Genomic DNA, 22,787 nt, shown 5'->3' with positions numbered 1-22,787 from the left:
AAAACACAAAGCTGTCCAAAAAGGTTGCCATACTTATGCAATCATTCAGTCAGGACATTATATATGCAGTAACAAATGGCCAGCAGAAACCCCCAAGCAATTATTGCTCCCATACGCTCTAAAAACGTTGACGGGCAATGTTGAAATCATTCGCACTGTAAACAGACTTAGTCATGGGATTTTATACTCAAAACTGGAAGAAAATGATACCACCTTGTGGCTTTAGAAACTTGCTGCTACCTTAAATGAGCAAATTGTTCTTCCAGTCGACATTCACCCTCAGGTCTTCACTAACTCAGCATGGGATAGCATTGATCAGCTGGAAGACACTCTTACTGGTAAGGGGACAACTCATCAAGTCAACGGTATAGCTGTGCTGTCCAAGTTATTTGGACCACAACCTTTTAAAGCTCCTCTTCTAAGCATTGAGAAACAAAAGCAAAGAACATTAACATGACTACAGCTGTGCGCTGTGGGCTCCCCGGGGCTGACATTGCTGCGTGATCAAGTTTTGCTATTTTGCACTTAATGTATGTATTTTTTAATTGGTGTGTGCTTCTCATTTCGTTTTAACTCATTTTAATAATTTGAGCATGACCGCGGTACCCGCCTGTAAGAGCGGGTGCGCCTGGCCTGGGTCAGCACTCTAGTCTTTCTCACCCTCTATAAATTCCCGCAATGACTCGGGCACGCCGAAGGCACGCTAAAGGCAAGCCCGTCTGCGCACGTCAGCATCTTGGAAGCGGCCGGTGCCGGCCACGCTGCCAGTAAGTTGAACTTTACGCTACGCCTAACCTACAGCAGACATATGCTCCTGGAAATAGTAGGGGAGGCAAGCTGGTGCTCCCCTCTTCCCTTCTAATGGAGCCAAATAAAAAGGGCTGCCCACAATGTAGCTGGAACACCTTTATTAGCGAGACAGATCAGACTTTGAAAGAGCAGGGCGTGCGTAAATCTGGTCACAGGGATACTAATTTGTCACAGACACTACCCATCTAAGGGCCCTGCTTCTTAGCACACGGTCATTGAAAAAACTTAATGGATAAAACCCCAGATTTCCTATTTTTAACGGCGACATTGCTTTGCAAGGCCTCAAATCCTACCATCGCCTCTGCTATCCCCTCGGGCTATCAGATAATTAGGAAAGACCGGCACAAGGGCATTAGAGGAGGAATAGTTATTTTCAAAAAACATTTCTCCTGTACAATAGTCCCTTCAGATGAAATAGAGGGAGCTGAAAGTCTCTGTTTCCATTGGGGAGTGTCCCCACATCAATCGCTGGCAGGCATCCTAATATAGAGACCTCCGGGTCCCGCCGGAAGGTTTCTTGCGTCCATTGGCAACGCTGCCTCACCCTTTGTTATGAATTACAAACAATGTTTGGTGTTAGGCGATTTTAATATACAAATGGATAAGTTGGATGATCCAGACTCTATTAGACTTCGAGAGTGCTTGGAGATGTTAGTGCTGGCCCCATATGTGCAGTATCCGACTTACGAAAGGGGTCATACTCTAGATCAGATCTTCTCCACTGCCCAAATAGAAATGAGTCAACCACTTCCCCTTGTGTGGTCTGAACACTTCTCCTTGGAATTTATAATTAGGAAAGAATCATATCACCCTAATGCCTCTGGGACGCGCCAGATCAGTAATTTTAGACAGTTCCATCTTATCCCACGCAACACATTGACTACTGCTACCAATATTAATCAGATTCTGGCTAGCTGAGACTTGGAGGCGGATGTTGCACCAGTTACAGAACATCTCACCTTCCCAGACTGTCAGACAGTGGAAGAAATTCTTAAATCACGCAATGAATAAAACAACTCATCCCATTTCTTGTAACGAATTGAAGAAATCAGAGTATTTTGTAAAACTTGATAATAAAACACGGTTTGCGAACATTGAAGATACATGCACAAGTTACTTACCTTCGGTAACGATATATCTGTAAGAAACATTAGTTAGTGTTCGATTCCTTACCTTAGAATATCCCCAGGCATCCGACTGGATCTGGAAAGTTTTCGTCCGCAGTACCCTTGCGCGTCGGTTGGAGTCGCCTGCGGCTCCGCATCCGGCATCAGGATTGCCGCGATGAGGTTGGAGTACTTAGACGCCGCCCTCGCGCGCTGACGTCAGTTCTGTACATAGCTTTCCGCACCAGGAATGCAGAGCCATGCAAGAAACCGACACTGCTGCCAATGGAACTAGGGCCCTCAAAGGGAGATACCTTAACCCTAGATATCGGTTCGCAGAACGGGGAGGATGGGTGGGGCGGTAAGGAATCCAACACTAACTAATGTTTCTTACAGATATATCGTTACCGAAGGTAAGTAACTTGTGCATCTGAAAGAAAAACGTTAGTGTTAGATTCCTTACCTTAGAATAGATACCCCAGCAATACCGACCCCGGGGGTGGAGCTGAGAAACAAGATCACACCAGGAAGTCCTGGAGAACAGAACAGCCGAAAAAGCCATCTCTCCGGACTTGGCTGTCCAGGCAGTAGTGCTTGGCAAACGTGTTCAGCGAGGCCCACGTAGCTGCCTGACAGATGTCCTGCAAGGGGACTTCCCGACCCAGGGCAGTAGTAGCCGCCGTGGTCCGAGTGGAATAGTCACGTAGCCCCACAGGAGGCTCCTTCTTTGTCAAGGAATAACAGACCTTGATGGATAAAACGACCCACCAAGAGATGGTCTGCTTGTGCACCGCCCATCCCTTCTTAGCACCCTCATAACCAACAAAGAGCTGGTCGTCCACCTGGAACTGGCGTGTGCGGTCTAGATAAAAAGAGCGCACTTTTTGGGTCCAGACGGTGGAGCCTCTCTTCCTCTTTCGAGGGATGCGGAGGCGGAAAGAAGGTGGGCAAGGTGATGGACTGCCCGATGTGAAAGGCTGTAACCACCTTGGGCAGGAAAGAAGGACGAGTCCTCAGAACAACTTTGTCCAGATGGACAGAGAGGAAAGGAGGCTTAGAAGACAAAGCCTGGAGCTCACTCACTCTCCTGGCAGAGGTGATGGCAACTAGGAAAGCAGTTTTAAGAGTCAGAAGACGAAGAGGACAATTATGAAGTGGCTCAAAGGGAGCGCACAAGTACTAGGTTCAAGTCCCACTGAGGCATCACGAAAGGAACAGGAGGGAACATGTGTGTGATGCCTTTCAAGAATCTATTTACAACAGGGGACTTGAAAAGAGAAGGCTGATCAGGAAGTATTAAGAAGGCTGAAATGGCTGAGAGATAGACTTTGATAGTGCCCAGAGAACAAACAAATATGGTGACAATCACATAGAGATGCTGCAACATGCACCTCCAGACAACAAATGGCATCAGATTTCACGTGAAACATACAGACCTGCTGGGGAAGAGGAGAACCTCTGAAAGGGGGGCAGAAAGTGGATCCACAGCCTTTGCGGTGCACCATGCCACAAATGTGTTCCACTTGCAGGCGTATACCGTTTTTGTGGAGGGACGCCTGGCTGCCAGAATCACTTCACAGACTTCAGGAGGCAAGTCAAATGGCCCCAACTGTCGCCCCTCAATCTCCAGGCATGTAGGTGGAGACTGAACAGGTTCGGGTGGAGGACTGTCCCCTGCTGCTGCGACAGAAGGTCCTCCTGAAGAGGCAGACGAATCGGGGGAATCGACTGACATGCTGAGTAGCTCGGAATACCAGCATCTTCGTGCCCAGTCCGGAGCCACAAAGATGATTTGGGCCCGGTCGCGTCGGATCTTCTTCAGCACTCTGGGCAGAGGTGGTATAGGCGGAAAGGCGTACAACAGACCGCAGCTCCACTCGCAACAAAAAGTGCCTCCGAGTGAGTTCCGCCTTGGAAATTCCAACGCGCAGAACTGATGACATTGCGCGTTCTTTTTGATGGCGAATAAATCTAACCAAGGCTCTCCCCACTGCTGTAAGAGACCTTGCGCCACGTCAGAGTTCAGACGCCATTCGTGATCCATCATGTACCGGCGGCTGAGTTTGTCCGCCCTGGCTTCAAGGAACCTGCCAGGTGTTGAACCACCAGGTTGACATCCCGGTGTTCCAGCCATGTCCAGAGGCACAGAGCCTCCTGATAAAGGGTCCACGACCCCACCCCGCCCTGTTTGTTGCAGTACCACATGGCGGTGGTGTTGTCGTGAACACATGCACTACACTTCCCTGGACAGAGGGAAGGAATGCCTTCAGTGCAAGTCAGATCGCCCGCAGCTCCAGAAGGTTGATATGGAGCCGGGACTCCGCCTGAGACCAGAGGCCTCTGATATCCGCCTCTCCCATGTGGGCCCCCCATCCCAGGAGGGATGCATCTGTCACCACTAAGTGCTCCAGTTGGGGTAGGGAGAGGGATCTGCCACTGACCCAATCGCGGTCCGTGAGCCACCACTGCAACTGTCTTGCAGTGCCCTCTGATATCAGGATGTGGTCGGACAGGTTGCCCTGATGCTGTGCCCACTGAAACTTCAGGTCCCACAGCAGAGCCCACATCTACCACCTGGCGTGATGTACCAGCAGGATGCAGGAGTCCATCAGCCCCAGGAGCCGCAGCGTCAGGCTGACCGAAAACCGGGATAAAGGCTGCAAGAACGCAATCAGAGCCTGAATATCCCGAACCCGCTGCGCGGGAGGATAAACCCGAAACTGCGCCGAGTCCAGAACGCCCCGATGAAGAGGAGCTTCTGACAGGGGCACCGTTGGGACTTCGGCACGTTGATGGAGAACCCCAGCGAGTGTAGGAAATCGGCCGTAGTCTGGAGGTGGGAGACAACTGTCTGGGGCGAGCCTGCTTTCAATAACCAGTCGTCGAGATAGGGGAAGACTGAAACCCCTGATCTGAGCAGATGAGCTGCGACCACCGCCATCACTTTCGTGATCACCTGAGGGGCACTGGTGAGGCAGAAGGGGAGCACTGTAAACTGAAAGTGCTCATGGCCTACCGTGAACCGCAGGTAGCGCCGGTGGGCTGGCAGGACGGGGATGTGGAAATATGCGTCCTGCAAGTCCAACTCTACCATCCAGTCTCCAGGGTCTACGGCAGCCAGGACCTGAGCTAAAGTCAGCATCTTTAACTTCTCCTTCTGGAGGAAGCCGTTGACGCTCCGGAGGTCCAAGATAGGGCGTAGGCCTCCTTTGCCCTTCTTGTGTACCAGAAAGTAGTGGGAGTAGCAACCACGTCCTACTTCTGGCCCAGGAATGCGCTCAATGGCCCCCTTGGCCAAGAGGGCCGTAACTTCCTCCTGCAGAAGTTGCAAGTGATCCCCCGACATGCGGTGGCATGGCTGGAGGGGTCGCTTCGAAGGGGAGGGAGTAACCCCTTCAGACGATTTGCAGCACCCACCAGTCCGAAGTGATGGTACACAAGTGGAGGAGATGATGGCAAACCCTGCCCGCCCCCCCCCCCCCCCCCCACCCCCCCCCCCACTGGCGTCGAATGGGCCTGAAAGCTCTCACTAGGAATGCTTTGAGGCAGATGCAGCTGGAGTGGATGTGGACTGACCAGGCCTCTGTCCCCCTGCAGCGCCACGGCGGCTCCCACGTCCGCGACTGCATGGAGGTTGGTTCTACGGCCTGTGGCTGGATGAATGTGTGGGGGCGCCCCTTCCTTGGCCACGAAAGGGATGAAGAGCAGAAGTCTGCTGGCGCTGGCCCGACAGGCCCAGGTATTTGGCCGTAGCCCTGGAGTCCTTGAAACACTCAAGAGCACTGTCTGCTTTGTCGCCAAAAAGGCGACGGCCATCGAAGTGCATGTCCATGAGCGTGGACGGGACATCCACCAAAAAATTGGCGGACCTCAGCCAGGCGTGGCGAAGGATCGCCACCGTCGTGGAAATCCCTCCGTCCAGCGAGTCCCTGGTATCAAGTGCACATCTGATGGAATAACATGCTGCATCCAGCCCCTCAGCAACTGCTTGGGCGAGCCGTGCCTAGGCCTCCTCCGGACACTGGGATAGCACCTCCGCAAAGGTGTCCCACAAAGAGTGGGTGTAACGGCCCAAAAGGCAACCGGTGTTGATAGACCGCAACCCCAGACTAAGTGAGGAGAACAGTTTCTTTCCAAACTGGTCAACCCTTTTGGATTCCCGATCTGGAGGGGCATTCAGGAATGCGGTCTGGGACGTAGAGGCCTGGATCACCAGGCTCTCAGGGGTAGGGTATACGGACAGAAAGCAGGGGTCGCCCGGAGCCGGGCAGAGGTGTCGGGCCACGTTCCGATCCACAGGGGGCACCGTGGAGGGCTTGGACCAAGTGCCCATCAGAACGTCTGTGAGGGCCTCATTGAACGGCAGCAGAGGCTCCGAAGAGCTTACTGGCAGTTGAAGCACCGCAATGAGGTGATTAGTACTCACAGCGGCAGCAGGGAGCTCAGGAGCCAAGGCCTTGGCTGCCCTGCGCAACACCACACCATACGTAGCACCCTCCTCCTTAGCCACGATGGGAGGAGAGATTAATCCAGTGTCAGGCGATTTGTCCAGACCACTGGCCTCCCCCAGCTCATCTGCCCAGGTCGGACTTAACTGGCATTGTTGTGCCAGAGGGTCCTCAGACCCCTCCCAGTCCTCCCCTTCAGCCGTGTCCTGATAAACAGGCAGAAATGACGGAGCCGGGTCATAGGCGAATTGCTCACCCACCGACGCCGGAGACGGGCTGGGACCGGGGCTGAAACCGGGGGCGTCGGCATCCGAAGATGGTGCCGGGAGCGACACCATCGGGGTCGGCGCCAATGGAGGAGTCGTGAGGTCAACTGGGATCCAGGCCTGGATCCTCCGGGGCCCTGCGGTGTCGGGACCGAAGTCGGCGACGGCGCGCTAGGGCCCCTAATCGGGTCTGCAGGGCCCGAAGGCGCGCCGGCAGGCCTCTGAGGGAAGTGAATCCTCATGGCCACGAGGAAATAACGTATCTCCTCATGCGTCGCATGCAGTCCAGGGACCGGAGGGTATGGGACGCCCGCGGCGCGGGTGGTGTCACCCGAACCCTCAGTCGCGGAGCGCGACCGGCAAGGGGATTCAGAAGAGTGACGCCACTTCTTCGACTACTTTTTAGATTGCCTCGACTTACCTGAATGCAAGGACTTGGAGCCTGACGAACGGTGTGGGCTCCGGCTCTGCGACCGGCCCCTTGACTTCCTCCTCGAGCGGCGCGGAGCAGACTGCCGGATTTCGAGGAGCTTGCGGAACCACTCCCGCCTAGCCTTCGAGGTCAAGGCCTGGCAGTCGGGGCACGACTTGTCGTCGCGGTCGGCCCAGAGGCAGTAGACACCGGCGGTGGGGGTCGGTCACAGACAAGTGTGGCACGGTTTAAATCCAGGCATCCCTACCGGCACCAAGAGTCAAATCGACTCGAAAAAGATAGCCAAAATAGGCCAAAAAGTGACTAGGGTACTAGCTCTTCCCGGATCTGCGCTTGCTGGCGCGGAAAATAGAAGAACTGATGTCCGTGTGCGAGTGCGGCGTCAAAGTACTCCGACGACGTCATCCCGGCGATCACGACGCCGACGACAGTCGCGGAGCCGCAGACAACGCCTAACGATGCGCAAGGGTACGGCAAGGGTACTGCGGACGAAAACTTTCCGGATCCAGTCGGACGCCTGGGGATATTCTAAGGTAAGGAATCGAACACCAACGTGTTTCTTTCACATGTTACAAAATCACATATGAAGGGAGCCACCAAGTGCCTGAGCTAAACAGTAAACATGAAGAAGCAGATGGCAATCTGTTGCTGCATGCTGCACACGCTGTTAATGAGGGTTAGGAGGCAGTGATGAGAAGATCAGATGACACAGATGTATTTATTTGTTTGAGATTCCAAGACAGAATCATGGCTAAATGGTTTCTGAAATGTGGTACTAAAATACGCATGAGAGTCCTTGACATTAGGAAAACAGCCTCAACTCTTGGTGAAAATGTTTGTTGAGCTAGGATAGGTCTCCATACTTTTATCGGATGTGACACAGTAAGCGCATTTGCGGAAAAAGGAAAAGTACATCCGGTCTGCCAACAGATATACAGAGGAAACATTTTCGCAGCTCGGAGACGAATGGGATCTCTCTGTAGAACTAATGGACAAATTAGAGCAATTCTTGTGCTTGCTGTATGCATCGAAATCTTCAGTTCATCACGTGAATGACTTATCACCTATTCTGCACAAAGAATGGTGAGAAAGACAGTCATCAACTTCCACCTAGCAGGGATGGTCTGAAGAAACATGCCGAACGTGCAAATTATTAAGCCGGTATAAGCAAGAGATGTGAAGTTGGGAAAACATGCGGGAGCAGAGTAACTGGTACTGGACTGGATGGTGGTGCAGCCAGAACCTCAGGCAGTGTTAACTCTACTAGTTTGTAACTGCATTAGGAACTGTAAACTGCCAACATGTCGACTGTCTAAATGGCCTCAAGTGCACTGGCATGTGCAGACTTCCTGCCTGTGAAAATCAAACAGACGCAGAGAATGAAGAAACCTATTTAGAAGATGACGACAAATGTGAATGATAAAATTGTGTTTATGTTCACTCATGAAATACATAGCCTATGTAAGATGTAACAACCATTATTTTAAATTGTACGTCAAAATTATGCATATAATCTATATCAATATATGAGGAATACAATTAAGTTTTATGGTTATTTTAAGGACTATATTGTTATTATTACAATTAATAATCATAATTAGTTTTAAATAATATCAAATTTAAACAAACCGGGGGAATTAGATTTATTTTTTCACATGCTGAATGTGTATTTAATGTACCAAAAATATGAAACCATTATTTTTTTCTCCGGCGATGGTTGCAAATCCAATAATATCAGACAAAAGGTAAAGAGTGATTACTTGCTATCACATATCTTTTCTATCACTAGGCATCCATACCGAGCAAAAAAAATCATGTTAGAACCCATCCTTCGAGTAGTACCAATGGCCTAAAGTTGGGGTCTTGACTCACGGCCTAAATTATCACAGTTCAATTTGCAATAAGGTCACTCTCCAATAGTAACAATTAAAAATAAGTGAATATATTCATTGTCCAACATTCCAAGAATTAAGAAACAACAATGAGCAATGATTTAGGCAAACACATTACAACAAGGATGTAGTGGCAGAGCATCGCAGCATCTGGGTTAACAGGTGGTGCCAACTGCATCTGGGTCAACTCCACACCACCTCTTGACATGATCACACAGTCATATATAGGAGCCACATCTGCACTGACAGCAGCATTCTCCCTCATACATTTGGACGAGAAGCAGCTGACATGGAAGAAAATCAGTGTGAATCTGTGCCTTACCTAACGTGGGATCATACTACCTCACAGAACGTCCACTCCATAGAATGGGGAGCGGAACAGTGGTGAAGGATCTGCCGTTAGACCGTGTACACACCAGTAATAGTGTTATTGAAGGCAAGTAACTTGTTCATGCTGTGCATACTTCCAACTGGTGACTCCTCACCTTTGAATCAATACCAAAGCAGTACCCACAACAAAGAGGTGGGTCTGGAGAGTGGGCTTCAAACCAGGAAGTTCCTTAGGGCCAAAACAGGGGAAGTGGCTATCCCCACAGACCTGAGAATCAAGGCAATAGCACCTGGTGAAGTGGGCGTCCATGTTGCAGGCCAGTCCAATATTAAAACACCCCTGTACCAGAACCGCAATTGTGGGTTCAGTTCTGGGTGAATAAGCCGAAAAAGGCACCCAGGAGGCCCCAATTTGGGCACAGCATAGACCAACAAGACACAAATGGCAATGCACAGCAACAAGGTACTCTTTTTGGCAGGCTTCCCTTTCTCCACACCAGCTAACTGAACAAAAGGTAGGTTATCCACCTGGTGATCTTAGCCCAATTAATGCAGGACTGGGAAGGTAATATCCAGGTATGGGGGCTGCCTTAGGAAGTTAATAAAGACTTGCCTCCGACAATTATGGTTAGCACTGCTGAGCATAGGCTGATGCCAAGATTTCCTGAGGTAATACACAGACCTGGGCGATTAAATCTGGTGGTGGTGGTGGTGGTGGGGTGTGTATATATATATATATATATATATACACATACACTCATAAAAACACAAACACTACTATACATACACTTGGAATTTGCTCCCATGTGCAAACCGTGGATGTTGCCAGACAGTCACTGCCGGAGCTAGGCTCACTGTAGCTGAAGGTTCCACTACAGAGCCCGTATGTGTCAAAAGGCACAGGGCAAAGAGGCCAGAAATCCTCAGAACCATGCGAGATAGAACAGACTCTGGGCAGCAACATTGGAATCCTGGCCCTGAATGTCCCAGACTCACTACCGGGGGTGGAAAGGTCCTCTAAGCCACCATGTCCAGGATGCCCCCAATGTAGAAAATCGCCTGAGCTGGTCAAAGATGAGACTGGAGGTTGGAAAGCAACAAGATTGCCATCAGTTGGTCTAATCTGAAACTAGCTGCGGTGAAGTTGCTTTTAAGAGCCAGTTATCAACGTACAGGAATACGTCAATCCAACCTGCGAAGAAGGCTCATGACAACCGCCTCCAGTTGTGTGAACATCGAGGGACTTAAGGTATGGTCACAGTGTAGGACGATGACATGGCAATGCTCCCTCCCCACCGCAAACCAGAGGTGATACCGATGGAACTGCAGAATTGGCAAATGAAATTATACATCCTGCAAGACCGTCTAGTCTCCAGGACTGAAGGCAGACAGAACTATGTCTAGCGTCACAGAGTTATGGCAGGTTGTTTGTGGATTCTGGAGAATTTCAGAAGTTGTAGTCATTCGAGCAAAAACCATAACTCACTTGTAAAACAATTTTTTTCCTGTGAGAATATGAATGCATACACACAGAGGAACATTCTGAAGAACAGGTGACATTCTTAGCCCAGCAACCAGCTTATTGTGCGACAAGAGCAATGCATTTCCGCTTCACAGAAGCCAAAGTCCAGTTACCCATCGAGCTTCTATCCACCTGCACAGAGAAGGTGTTTATGTGCTAAGAAAATACAACAGAATTTGGGAAAGCAAGCAGAAATGAGTGTAATAACAGTTGAGATTTCAAATTGGGAGTAACATTCCGAAATCTAATAAAGGCCAGGTAAAGGCACAGAAATACTGCTCAGTATCAGAAATACAGTGTGCGGTATTACGCTGGCACTTGTAATCTGGCCCTAAATTACTGGATCTTTTTTCATACCCTCTTGAGTAAGTCTTAGATCCTTGTCCTTTATGCATTCTTCTTAGAAATCTTAAATGCCTTGCACCTCCACACACAGTTCATATATGATTATATTTATATATTTTCACTTATAAAGTGCTCCCCCTGTTGGATAAATGCATCAATCATGATTTCTCTAACATCTTTTTGGATCCTTTCAGGTGACACCGTCAGTAGTTTACTGAACAGCAGAAGTTGTGTTGTAGTTTATTAACCACGTGCAAGAACCATTTGTGTTAGTGAAAATGGATTAATCACACCTACCTTTCCATAAAGTAATAGCTAATAGCTGGTGCAGCGTTGGATGACCAAGTTTGTCTGATCCAGCTCGAGACCATTTCAAAGCTCTGGACACAAACGCTACTCTTTCAGGGGAGTTTGGATCCATCAGGCTAAACAATTTCGCCAAGTTTTCTATAAAGAACAAAAAAAGTAATTCAATATGGTAATCAAACAATCAGCTAACATTACCATAATAAGGCACATGCCACCCTCCCCATGTAGTACATATTGTCACCCGTTTAAAGCAGCACTTCACTTAATAAAAAGCATGAACAATGCTGAAAAAACCTGCATGTTGACCAATCCATAACTGCTGGACATGAGATATATATATATACATATATACATACACATATACTTGTGAACAAGGGCACAAGGTGCACGAAACGCGTCAGTTTCAAGTTTTCTAATAAATCAACATCTGCCTCATATCGTTGGGTTCGTGTCTCTGTTCGCCGGACGGAAGTGCAGAGAGTCAAAGGTGTTTCACATTAATAAAACCACAGACCGAGTTGCAGCCACCTGGCAAGCAACATTAAGGGCAGGAAGGTCGCAGTGCAAGTTTTGATATGCAGCCCAGAAGCAGCGTGACGATTTCCAGACCCACTGAGGTTTTATTCATTGTGAACATTGACACGGTTTTGGGAGCAGCTCACTGGAGCAACACTAAAGAAACTACGAACACCAACAGGCTCTGCGAGAGCCGACACCCACTGAGGCAGGTGTGAAGGATTAATTTCCTGTCCCTAGCGCCGGGAAACCTCCGGGTAGCTGCGCGCTTTACAAATTTAAATATAATAATAATAATAATTTGCCTGCTCCAAGAAATGTTCAAATAAGCCTCTGAAGAAATGCTCGAGAAGCATGAAACGCGTCAGGCTCATTATTGCATTTCGACTCTGTTTTCCTGCACTACGCTGACAACTTGCACAATAAACGAAGATTTACCTACCTGTAAGCCGACTCTTCTAAATGGGGTAACTGATGTTGGATATGGAATAGATATCTAGATATCTAGATATCTAGATATATATTCCAAGGATAATCCGGCAAGGCGCAGGCTTTCTCCAGGCTGCAAATACGGACGCGGACCCAAGATAAGAGCAAAAAATGATTTCTTTAGTTGCGGTGCTCCCAGTCATCACGACGCGTTTCGCGCTTCCCAGAGCGCTTGATCACAATATATATTCACTGAAAAAACCATAGGTTTCAGGTCATATATAGTTAGGAATTAGCATTTAAAAAACCATTGAAATTGCTCCTATATAGTTAGTTGTACTAGCTATATTTCGCGCACCCGCAATCCACTGCTGATGATGTCACATATTACATCATTCATGACATGCTCAGTGACATCACTGATGACATCTCAATTGACATCACTGATCACATCACTGATGATATCATTCATGTGATAATACGATGCACTTCTTCACACTCTAATATAACCTTTGATACACCTAGTTTTAAACACAGACTACCATTCTTGAAACCATTGACACACCAATACCAGTTACTACATATGCACACACTGATTGCTAGGTCTATACACACATCCAATCATTTACCCATAGAATCACTCATACATACAGTCACTCATCAATACAACACTATCATCTGCACTCAAACACCTATACAGACACTCACACTCTGCCACTCATCCATGGAGTTACTCACACATCTAGTCAGTCATGCAAAGAATCAATCACACTTTCATTTCCTTCACTATACAGTTATACACACACCTTACTTATTCAAACATATACTAACACATACTTACTTTGTTATACAATTACTGATACAAGTACACAATGATCCATACAGCCACTCGCACAATCAGTGGCTCTTATGTATAGTCATTTATATATGCCAGCTACCCACACACACACTCAGTCTCCCATACAAATACTTGGGCAAACAATCAATAACACATATAGCCACTCATATAGCTACTGATCAACACATGCAGTTGCTTACACAACAACAGACATACTGATGCGCACATTCAGACAGTTTAGTCACTAACCCATGCATTCAGTAAGACACATTTAATCACTCACTCATACATTCAGTCATGTACCTACTAAATCTTTCATCCAGGCACTTATACATCTACTCATTCTTCAATATGTAAAACATATTTAAACTTTACAGAAACACACAGTCACTGGATGATGTCACCAGTGATGTCATTTGAGATGTCATCAGTGATGTCACTGACCATGTCATGAATGACATCAGCAGTGGATTGCGGGTGCGCGAAATATAGTTAGTACAACTAACTATATAGGAGCAATTTCAATGGTTTTTTAAATGCTAATTCCTAACTATATACGACCTGAACCTATGGTTTTTTCAGTGAATTTGCAAGGTTTTTTAAATGCTAATTCCTAACTATACAAGGACTGAAACCTATGGTTTTTTCAGTGAATTTCAAAGGCTTTTTAAATGCTAATTCCTAACTATATAAGGCCTGAAACCTATGGTTTTTTCAGTGAATTTGCAAGGTTTTTTAAATGCTAATACCCAACTATATAAGGCCTGAAAACTATGTTTTTTTAACTGAATTTCAAAGGATTTTTAAATGCTAATTCCTAACTATATAAGGCTTGAAACCTATGGTTTTTTCAGTGAATTTGCAAGGTTTTTAAAATGCTAATTCTATTAGCGGATAACGTTTAAATATGTTAATATCCTTGTGGGACCACCTGAGCAGCCCTAGGGATCCGATTTTTGGACCGGAGCAAGATGCTCTCTGATTGTGCCGTATTTCTTGCCTTCTGCCCCCCTGATTGTGCCGTATTTCTTGCTTCTTCCCCCCTGATTGTGCCGTATTTCTTGGCTTCTGCCCCCTGATTGTGCCGTATTTCTTGCCTTCTGCACCCTGATTGTGCCAGATTTCTTGCCTTCTGCACCCTGATTGTGCCATATTTCTTGCCTTCTGCACCCTGATTGTGCCATATTTCTTGCCTTCTGCTCCCTGATTGTGCCGTATTTGTTGCCTTCTGCCCACTAATTGTGCCGTTTTTTCGTGCCTTCTGCCCCCCTGATTGTGCCGTTTTTTCGTGCCTTCTGCCCCCCTGATTGTGCCGTTTGTCGGGCCTTCTGTCCCGATTGTGCCGTTTTTCGTGCCCTGCCCCCCTGATTGTATTATCTTTGTCAGTGTTTGTTTGCTGCCGTTATTGTCTTTGCCAGTGTTTCTTTGCTGCCGTTATTGTCTTTGCCAGTGTTTCTTTGCTGCCGTTATTGTCTTTGCCAGTGTTTGTTTGCTGCCGTTATTGTCTTTGCCAGTGTTTGTTTGCTGCCGTTATTGTCTTTGCCAGTGCTTGTTCGCTGCTGGTATTATCTTTGCGAGGGCTGTGAGAGCTGTGAGGGCTGTGAGGGCTGTGTGGGCTGTGTGGGCTGTGTGGGCTGTGAGGGCTGTGTGGGCTGTGTGGGCTGTGAGCTGTATGGGCTGTGAGAGCTGTGAGCTGTGAGAGCTGTGTGGGCTGTGAGGGCTGCGAGAGCTGTGGAGGCTGCGAGGGCTGTGTGGGCTGTGAGCTGTGCGGGCTGTGAGAGCTGTGCGGGCTGTGAGCTGTGCGGGCTGCGAGAGCTGTGCGGGCTGCGAGAGCTGTGCGGGCTGCGAGAGCTGTGCGGGCTGCGAGAGCTGTGCGGGCTGCGAGAGCTGTGCGGGCTGCGAGAGCTGTGCGGGCTGCGAGAGCTGTGCGGGCTGCGAGAGCTGTGCGGGCTGCGAGAGCTGTGCGGGCTGCGAGGGCTGTGCGGGCTGCGAGGGCTGTGCGGGCTGCGAGGGCTGTGCGGGCTGCGAGGGCTGTGCGGGCTGTGAGAGCTGTGCGGGCTGTGAGAGCTGTGAGAGCTGTGCGGGCTGCGACAGCCGTGTGGGCTGTGACAGCTGTGCGGGCTGTGACAGCTGTGTGGGCTGTGACAGCTGTGTGGGCTGTGACAGCTGTGTGGGCTGTGACGGCTGTGACAGCTGTGTGGGCTGTGACAGCTGTGTGGGCTGTGAGAGCTGTGTGGGCTGTGAGAGCTGTGTGGGCTGTGAGAGCTGTATGGGCTGTGAGAGCTGTATGGGCTGTGAGAGCTGTATGGGCTGGGAGGGATGTGGGCTGTGAGGGCTGTGCGAGCTGGGAGAGCTGTGTGGGCTGTGCGAGCTGTGTGGGCTGTGCGAGCTGTGTGGGCTGTGTGGGCTGTGCGAGCTGAGAGAGCTGTGTGGGCTGAGAGAGCTGTGTGGGCTGAGAGAGCTGTGTGGGCTGTGAGATCTGTGTGGGCTGTGAGAGCTGTGTGGGCTGTGAGAGCTGTGTGGGCTGTGAGAGCCGTGTGGGCTGTGAGAGCCGTGTGGGCTGTGTGGGCTGTGTGGGCTGTGAGGACGGTGTGGGCTGTGCGGGCTGTGAGCTGTGCGGGCTGCGAGAGCTGTGCGGGCTGCGAGAGCTGTGCGGGCTGCGAGAGCTGTGCGGGCTGCGAGAGCTGTGCGGGCTGCGAGAGCTGTGCGGGCTGCGAGAGCTGTGCGGGCTGCGAGAGCTGTGCGGGCTGCGAGGGCTGTGCGGGCTGCGAGGGCTGTGCGGGCTGCGAGGGCTGTGCGGGCTGCGAGGGCTGTGCGGGCTGTGAGAGCTGTGCGGGCTGTGAGAGCTGTGAGAGCTGTGCGGGCTGCGACAGCCGTGTGGGCTGTGACAGCTGTGCGGGCTGTGACAGCTGTGTGGGCTGTGACAGCTGTGTGGGCTGTGACAGCTGTGTGGGCTGTGACAGCTGTGTGGGCTGTGAGAGCTGTGTGGGCTGTGACAGCTGTGTGGGCTGTGAGAGCTGTGTGGGCTGTGAGAGCTGTGTGGGCTGTGAGAGCTGTGTGGGCTGTGAGAGCTGTGTGGGCTGTGAGAGCTGTATGGGCTGGGAGGGATGTGGGCTGTGAGGGCTGTGCGAGCTGGGAGAGCTGTGTGGGCTGAGAGAGCTGTGTGGGCTGTGAGATCTGTGTGGGCTGTGAGAGCTGTGTGGGCTGTGAGAGCTGTGTGGGCTGTGAGAGCCGTGTGGGCTGTGAGAGCCGTGTGGGCTGTGAGAGCCGTGTGGGCTGTGAGAGCCGTGTGGGCTGTGAGAGCCGTGTGGGCTGTGTGAGCCGTGTGGGCTGTGTGGGCTGTGTGGGCTGTGAGGACGGTGTGGGCTGTGTGGGCTGTGTGGGCTGTGAGCTGTGTGGGCTGTGAGCTGTGTGGGCTGTGAGAGCTGTGAGAGCTGTGTGGGCTGTGAGCTCTGCATCTTTTGTGTCTCGGTCTACCTAGCACAAGATGAATGCCAACAATTCCTTGTTAGAAGTGTTGACAGCCAATGAGCATGCTGCTTTCCTGTGAAATGCATGCTGATTGGCTGCCACTGTCTGTCAACACTCCAAACCAGGAAGTGTTGGCAGCCATCTTGTGCCTCGGTAGAAATAAGGCACAAGAAAGCAGTGAAACAAAGGTGCAAAACACGCAAAGGGGGCAGGGTAGAAGCACCCTGACCCCCTAGGCCTGCTCAGGGGGCCCCACAAGGCCCCCCAGGCCAAAAAAATAAATATGTTTTCGAAAAATCGCGAGGGTACGCACACCGTACAGAGTAGAGTAAGCGTACGGTAAGCTTACTGTACTCTGTACCCCCACGATTTTCCGAAAAAAAATATTTTTTGGGGGCCTGGGGGGGCTTCTGGGACCCCCCTGAGCAGGCCTAGGGGGGGTATATATATATATATATATATATATATATATATATATATATATATATATATATATATATATATATATATATATATATATATATATATATATATATATATATATATATATATATATATATATATATATATATATATATATATATATATATATATATATATATATATATTTTTTTTTTTTTTTTTGTTGAATACACTTTATTGAATTTTCACTAGCGATAAAGGCTGGCCAAGCAGTCATTGCGCACTAAGGAGAGTGCTACCACTCCTCCCCTGCTCTCTCACGCAAAGCTGCACAAGTAGAAAACCCAAACATGATAACTCAAGTTATTTTATTTTCCTTTTATTTTATTGCTAAAAAGCAGTGTTGTGAAGCTCCTCTGCCTTCGCCTTACCGGAGGAGCCGCCACTGCTAGTTTGGGATGCTGATAGTTCGCTATATTTGCTCGTGGCGGAACCGCTAGCCAGACTGAGGAAGTGCCACTCCCAAGTTGCATTCAACTTCACAAACAGACAGCTGTTAATATTATTATATATATCTAGGACATGGTTTCATATATACGAAATCCCAGGAGTAATCTGTCCCCGATTATAAGGGAATATATCAACTTCATTGCATTATAAGGCCTGTGCATGAATTGGAGCAAATTTCCCAAATACCACTTTTCTGAATGCATACAACAGTGTTCACCCGAATAACCACTTCAATAAGGTGCAGTCTCAGCCAAGTACTTACATGTGTGGATTAAATCGAGATCTCTCTAGGGTTTTACAGATGAATTATTTCCAATCCTGAACTGCAAATTAACTGTTTGCCAGCTCTTCTTATCTAATCTTGCTGATGAAAATGGTTGTTTAGCTAAACTTTCTTTAACTATTTCTGAATATTCCGATAGTGCTTCCAAAATACTTTAAGACACATATCTAATGGTTAAACTGGAATGGGCGGACAAACAGCCTAGTTTTCATTAAGTAGTATTACCATTGCTATATGACCAGGGCGAATTCCAGACTTGGAGCTCAATTTGTGTGTGCAAGCACATTTTGTGTTTGCAATGGAGTCGTCTGACTCCATTGCCACCGCATGTTGCTTTAGAAGAGTATATCGCATTCCCATCTCTTGTAGGCCCTCTCCATCACCAATTTAGAGGGCCGAAACTGATGCGGCAAGATGTACATTACGGCCATGAACTGAATGATAACTAGCCCCACATGTTTATGCATTTAGTACCCCTCCCCCCATTACTTCTTCTGCAACACCCTAAGTTCACTCCAACATCCAAGAAGAAATCCACGTGGCTATTACAGAAAATAAAATTAAATACTTTGAGAATCTATTTCCCAAGAGGCAATACGTCTTGCTGCAGGGGCGCGACCTAAGTAAAAGACGTACCCTGCTTGAAACATTTACTTACTATAGCCTGCATGCTGGTTGCAGGGCAGTTTATTAATCGTTCCCACAAGAGCCTTGCCATTTCCAAACATTCTCACCAAAGGTCTGGTTACCTGCCTATATATCTCAATGTAATCAGAAGGCTAAAACTAAATGGGTCAAGATCTAAAAAGGACAACTTTTGGAAGCAGATTAGTCATACCGTTGCACTCAAACTTGGTCCCTATCACCCAACAGCAAACTGAATGCTGCACATTATTAACTACCTTCACAGGATATACTACTCCCAATGGAGTTTGTACACTAGTAGACTAAGGAATACTAAAGATTACTCGAGATGTGAGGCAACAGAGGCTATTTCTAAGTGGACCAGGCCTGTGTCCATGTCCTGAGCTACTTGAATACTTTAACTATTGCGCTAACCACAACTGTATTGCACCTCATTACTGGCCCAAAAAAATGGCTTCTGGTATATGTTGAAGAGGTTCCTCCAGAGATTTGGAAGCTCACAGCTACAGCATTGATGGTGCTAAATAAAATAGTGGCTGTGAGGAGGGGACAGGGATGTACACCCACACGAAAAGAATGGCTCGGAGATCTGGCACACTGTAGCAAGCAGTTAAGAGGCTTACCCAACTCAGGTGTGTGTCCTCCCTAGATCCCTTACATCATGACATCATGACCGAAGGGAATATGGGCTTCCTTGCAGTCTTACCTGCAATGCCCTAATCATGCTCCTGCAACTGGGGGTTATGTTAATGGTGCAGGAAAGTTGTGATGCTGAATAGGCTCAGTGATGCTAATGCCTCATAAAAGAGATAATGCTGATGCTTTGGATTCTACTTTTGTATGTGCGCAAGGCTGTGATGCAGCAGTTCCTGATCTGGAATGCATGCTATAATGGTTCCATCACTCCTCTTACTATTGTAATGGCTAGGTTTGCATAGCATGCTCAGTAAGTGCAATAATGTGATGTGTGATAATGACGTTTTTCTTTTCTGCATTGCATGAATATCCCAAATTGTTTTTAAAAATATCTTGGATTTATAACATATCATTTGGGCCATTTAAATAGTTTGGTGTTGCACCTTCATCTGGGGGCACTGTTTACTGTTCCGTTCTCCAGCCTGGTCGACAAGTGGCGTGATCCTAAAGATCCAATATCTGTATCTACAGAGTTTGAATAGGGATCTTTGAGGTGTGGGGATCAGAGTAGAAAGCAAATTCTTGCTTGATGGGGTTGGCAAGGTCCAACAGATCAGTCAAATTTTCATTCATTATATGTTTTTGGAATGCCTTTTTAAATTTGCTGGGGATGAGTTTATCATCTAATATGACATTGATAAAGGACATGCAATCTTCACCCAAAGTTTAAGTCTTGATGATATGGGATCTCCATGATTGTGTTCTATTTCTTTCAAGAAATGGATGTTGCCAGGAGAGGGTGTGTAGTAGTATTTTTATTTACAGCTTGCAAGAAGGAAATGTCTCATACACAGTTTCTTTCCAGTTTGAGGCTTTCAAATTCATTAGGAGAATTTCTTGTATAAGAACGATTTTACATCTCAGCTTTTTCAGGTGGGTGAGGATTGTCTGTCTTTTTAATGCGTTATTGATTCCTTTTACATTCCACAGATGCATTTGAGATGATTCACGGTCCATTAAATGAGAGGAGCCGAAGAGAAAGTACAATAGAACTAGGCCAACAGACTCCGATAAGAACAAACCCGCCTAGATCAACCGATATGGGGGATGGTGTTATTGAACAAGAGAAAGCGGATAATCTGAGAGGGTCGCCCTTACAGGTCGTGTGGCCCATCACAATAAGAAATTGAGTTAAAGTCAGTTGGAGAGTGGTGGGGTCGCTCCCATTTTCTATTGGGAGTACTGGAGTGGGCTGCTGGTTGGAATATTTGATCGAGATGGGAGGACTGATTGGTTATCATTACTGAAGGGCTCAAATTGTAGAGGAAATTTTGTAATTCTTGTGGTTCATTAAAAGTTTTTGTTTTGTTCTTGTTGGTGATTTTGCAGCAGCCAGGATATATTATACCATAGTTGATGTTCATTTTTTTTTAAATAGTAGTCTCGTATCGAGAAATTTCTTTCTTACTACTGTAGATTTTGCTGGGTCTTGCGATGAAGATCTGTTGATCAGCTAACAAACTTTATGCACCAGGCACAGGAGTTAAACTAAATTCCTGAAGAGCTGCCAACCATTTGCCTATTGTACATAAAACAGTCTACATCTTCATGCATAAAAAAATTTACATTTTGTGGCCAGTTTTAATCTTAAATGCACAACCCCAAAGTAACTTTCTTATAGACCAATAATTGGCTTCCTTTTCTATAATGGAGTAAGTAATTCATAGAGTTCTTGTGACCATCTATAATCTGCATGAATACAGCTCCTAAGCCTTTAAGGCTGGCATGGGTCATTAAAATAGTTTTCGGACCCGGCTCAAAACTACTTAACCTATGAGCTTTCATTAAATAGGATTGGAAGGATACATTGCTGGTTGAGATCCATGGACGGGTTCTTCCGCTTGTTGCTAATGTGGTGAATAAAAGGAAGGAGGCAGTGGATCCAAAGTGCAATTCACATTTAATCAAATATCATGAAAAACAACTTCATCCAGCAATGCAGAATTACATCCTTCCTCAACTCCTCCTTCAGTAAAATCATAACCTTCTCAGAACCGTGTCATCAGTACATTCTATGCATACCACCAATCCTTAGACCCTTGAGGGCATGTAAGAACCCCTTTAACAACCCACGGACCACAAGAGTGAGGTGCCACCATTATTAACCATAGCAGCAATACATTCAGTGGGGCACTGACACAAAGCCCTACCTGAATGTTTATATGCTGCTGTCCCTTCCCATTCAACAACCTTCTTCCACTTTCTGTCCATTTCACTCTAATTCTCCCTTTTCTCCTCTGGAGTGCTTTTACTTTGGTGCCTTAGGAGAGCAGCAGTATCTTACTAGGTTATGGACACGTCGGTCTGGCCCTATATCCGGAAAATGTAGCCCACTGCTTGATGATCCTTTGTTTTTAACTTACTCTTTAGTGGATGATCCAATTACACATTAACCTCAGTCAGTTACTGCATCCCGCCATTCACCAAGGATGCCCACAAATGTAGAGCAAACAGCTGTGCTCAATTATTACAGTATAGTGTGAACTTGAAATTCTAGTGCTTATATTTGTCTAGCACAATTTGACAATTAAAATCAGCATCATACTGTAGAAGAATAGCACATGTTTAATAATTTACACTGCATTGTCAAACAGAAATGTAGAAGGATCTAAAATACAGCCAATAAACTTAGCTGCCAAAGTATTAAGTGTTTATATTTATTTTACAAACTACGTCCTGATATAAAACTAATCTGGGAGAAGATAGAATGTTAAGTATAATCTAAAATAGGTGGCTGGAGAATATCAAAATGCAAACACTTATATCGCAAAACACATGCCCACTAAGTGTTCCGAACTCACGACCTTCAGATTATGAGAATGAAGGTCTGCCCCTTATGCTAAGAAGGTTCTATGAAGACTTGAAACGCACGTTTTTCAATCGGAGGCAGATCATTAGGCACTTTTCCCCATTCAACATAAAGATAATTATACTGACATTAAACTTAACAAACGGACATGTACATCACATACTATCTGTACATGTTGTGTTATTCACAAAGGTTTCTTTGCTTCTCGTTCCTTGTTTAGCTGGTGAGTTGACCCATTACATCCAAAACATTCAAACCTTAGAAACAGAAACCAAGACCAAACTCGCTTATTGTTGAATGAAATAAACATGCATTCATGTGCAGGAACTCGACCCTACATAGACTATTGCACTAGGACGCAGAGCTGAGCTGGTTGGTGGCATTTGGCATACAGCCTCAAATGTGCAAAAGAAGCACAAACGGCGACAAAAACAAAACCTACTAAAATCATGCCAAACCAAAACCAACTCCCCAAATACCTCAAACGATTCTAAAAATGCAGACAGTGAAGGACCATAAAAGAGGTAAGGAAATGCATGTAAATAGTACACACACTACGTTTTATTCAATGTAAAGCAATAGCTTTAGTCAAAGGTATCAAAATCTTTGTTTTTGACCTTGACTGAGAACAAAGCCAAAAGTTGACTATTTATAACAATTAAAAATCCATTAGCTCAATACAAATATGGAGTAGTTTCTGTCCTGTAACTCCAGTTCTGTAGTAGGG

General features: G+C 47.2%; 1 protein-coding gene across 2 annotated transcripts in view; it reads right to left on the bottom strand.

The window, feature by feature from the left end:
* GET4 (guided entry of tail-anchored proteins factor 4) overlaps positions 1-22,787 on the bottom strand; it is a 161,269-nt gene that overhangs the window by 30,429 nt on the left and 108,053 nt on the right. For both annotated transcript variants that reach the window (XM_078664921.1, XM_078664922.1), the window contains exon 4: positions 11,450-11,599. In XM_078664921.1, coding sequence (XP_078521047.1) covers positions 11,450-11,599 — 150 coding nt within the window. The remainder of the gene's footprint in view (positions 1-11,449; positions 11,600-22,787) is intronic.

Source organism: Lissotriton helveticus, chromosome 10, assembly GCF_964261635.1.
Source record: "Lissotriton helveticus chromosome 10, aLisHel1.1, whole genome shotgun sequence".
NCBI classification, from domain to species: Eukaryota; Metazoa; Chordata; class Amphibia; order Caudata; family Salamandridae; genus Lissotriton; species Lissotriton helveticus.
Note: the sequence above shows the minus strand (reverse complement) of the source record. Positions and strands in the feature narration are given on the sequence as shown.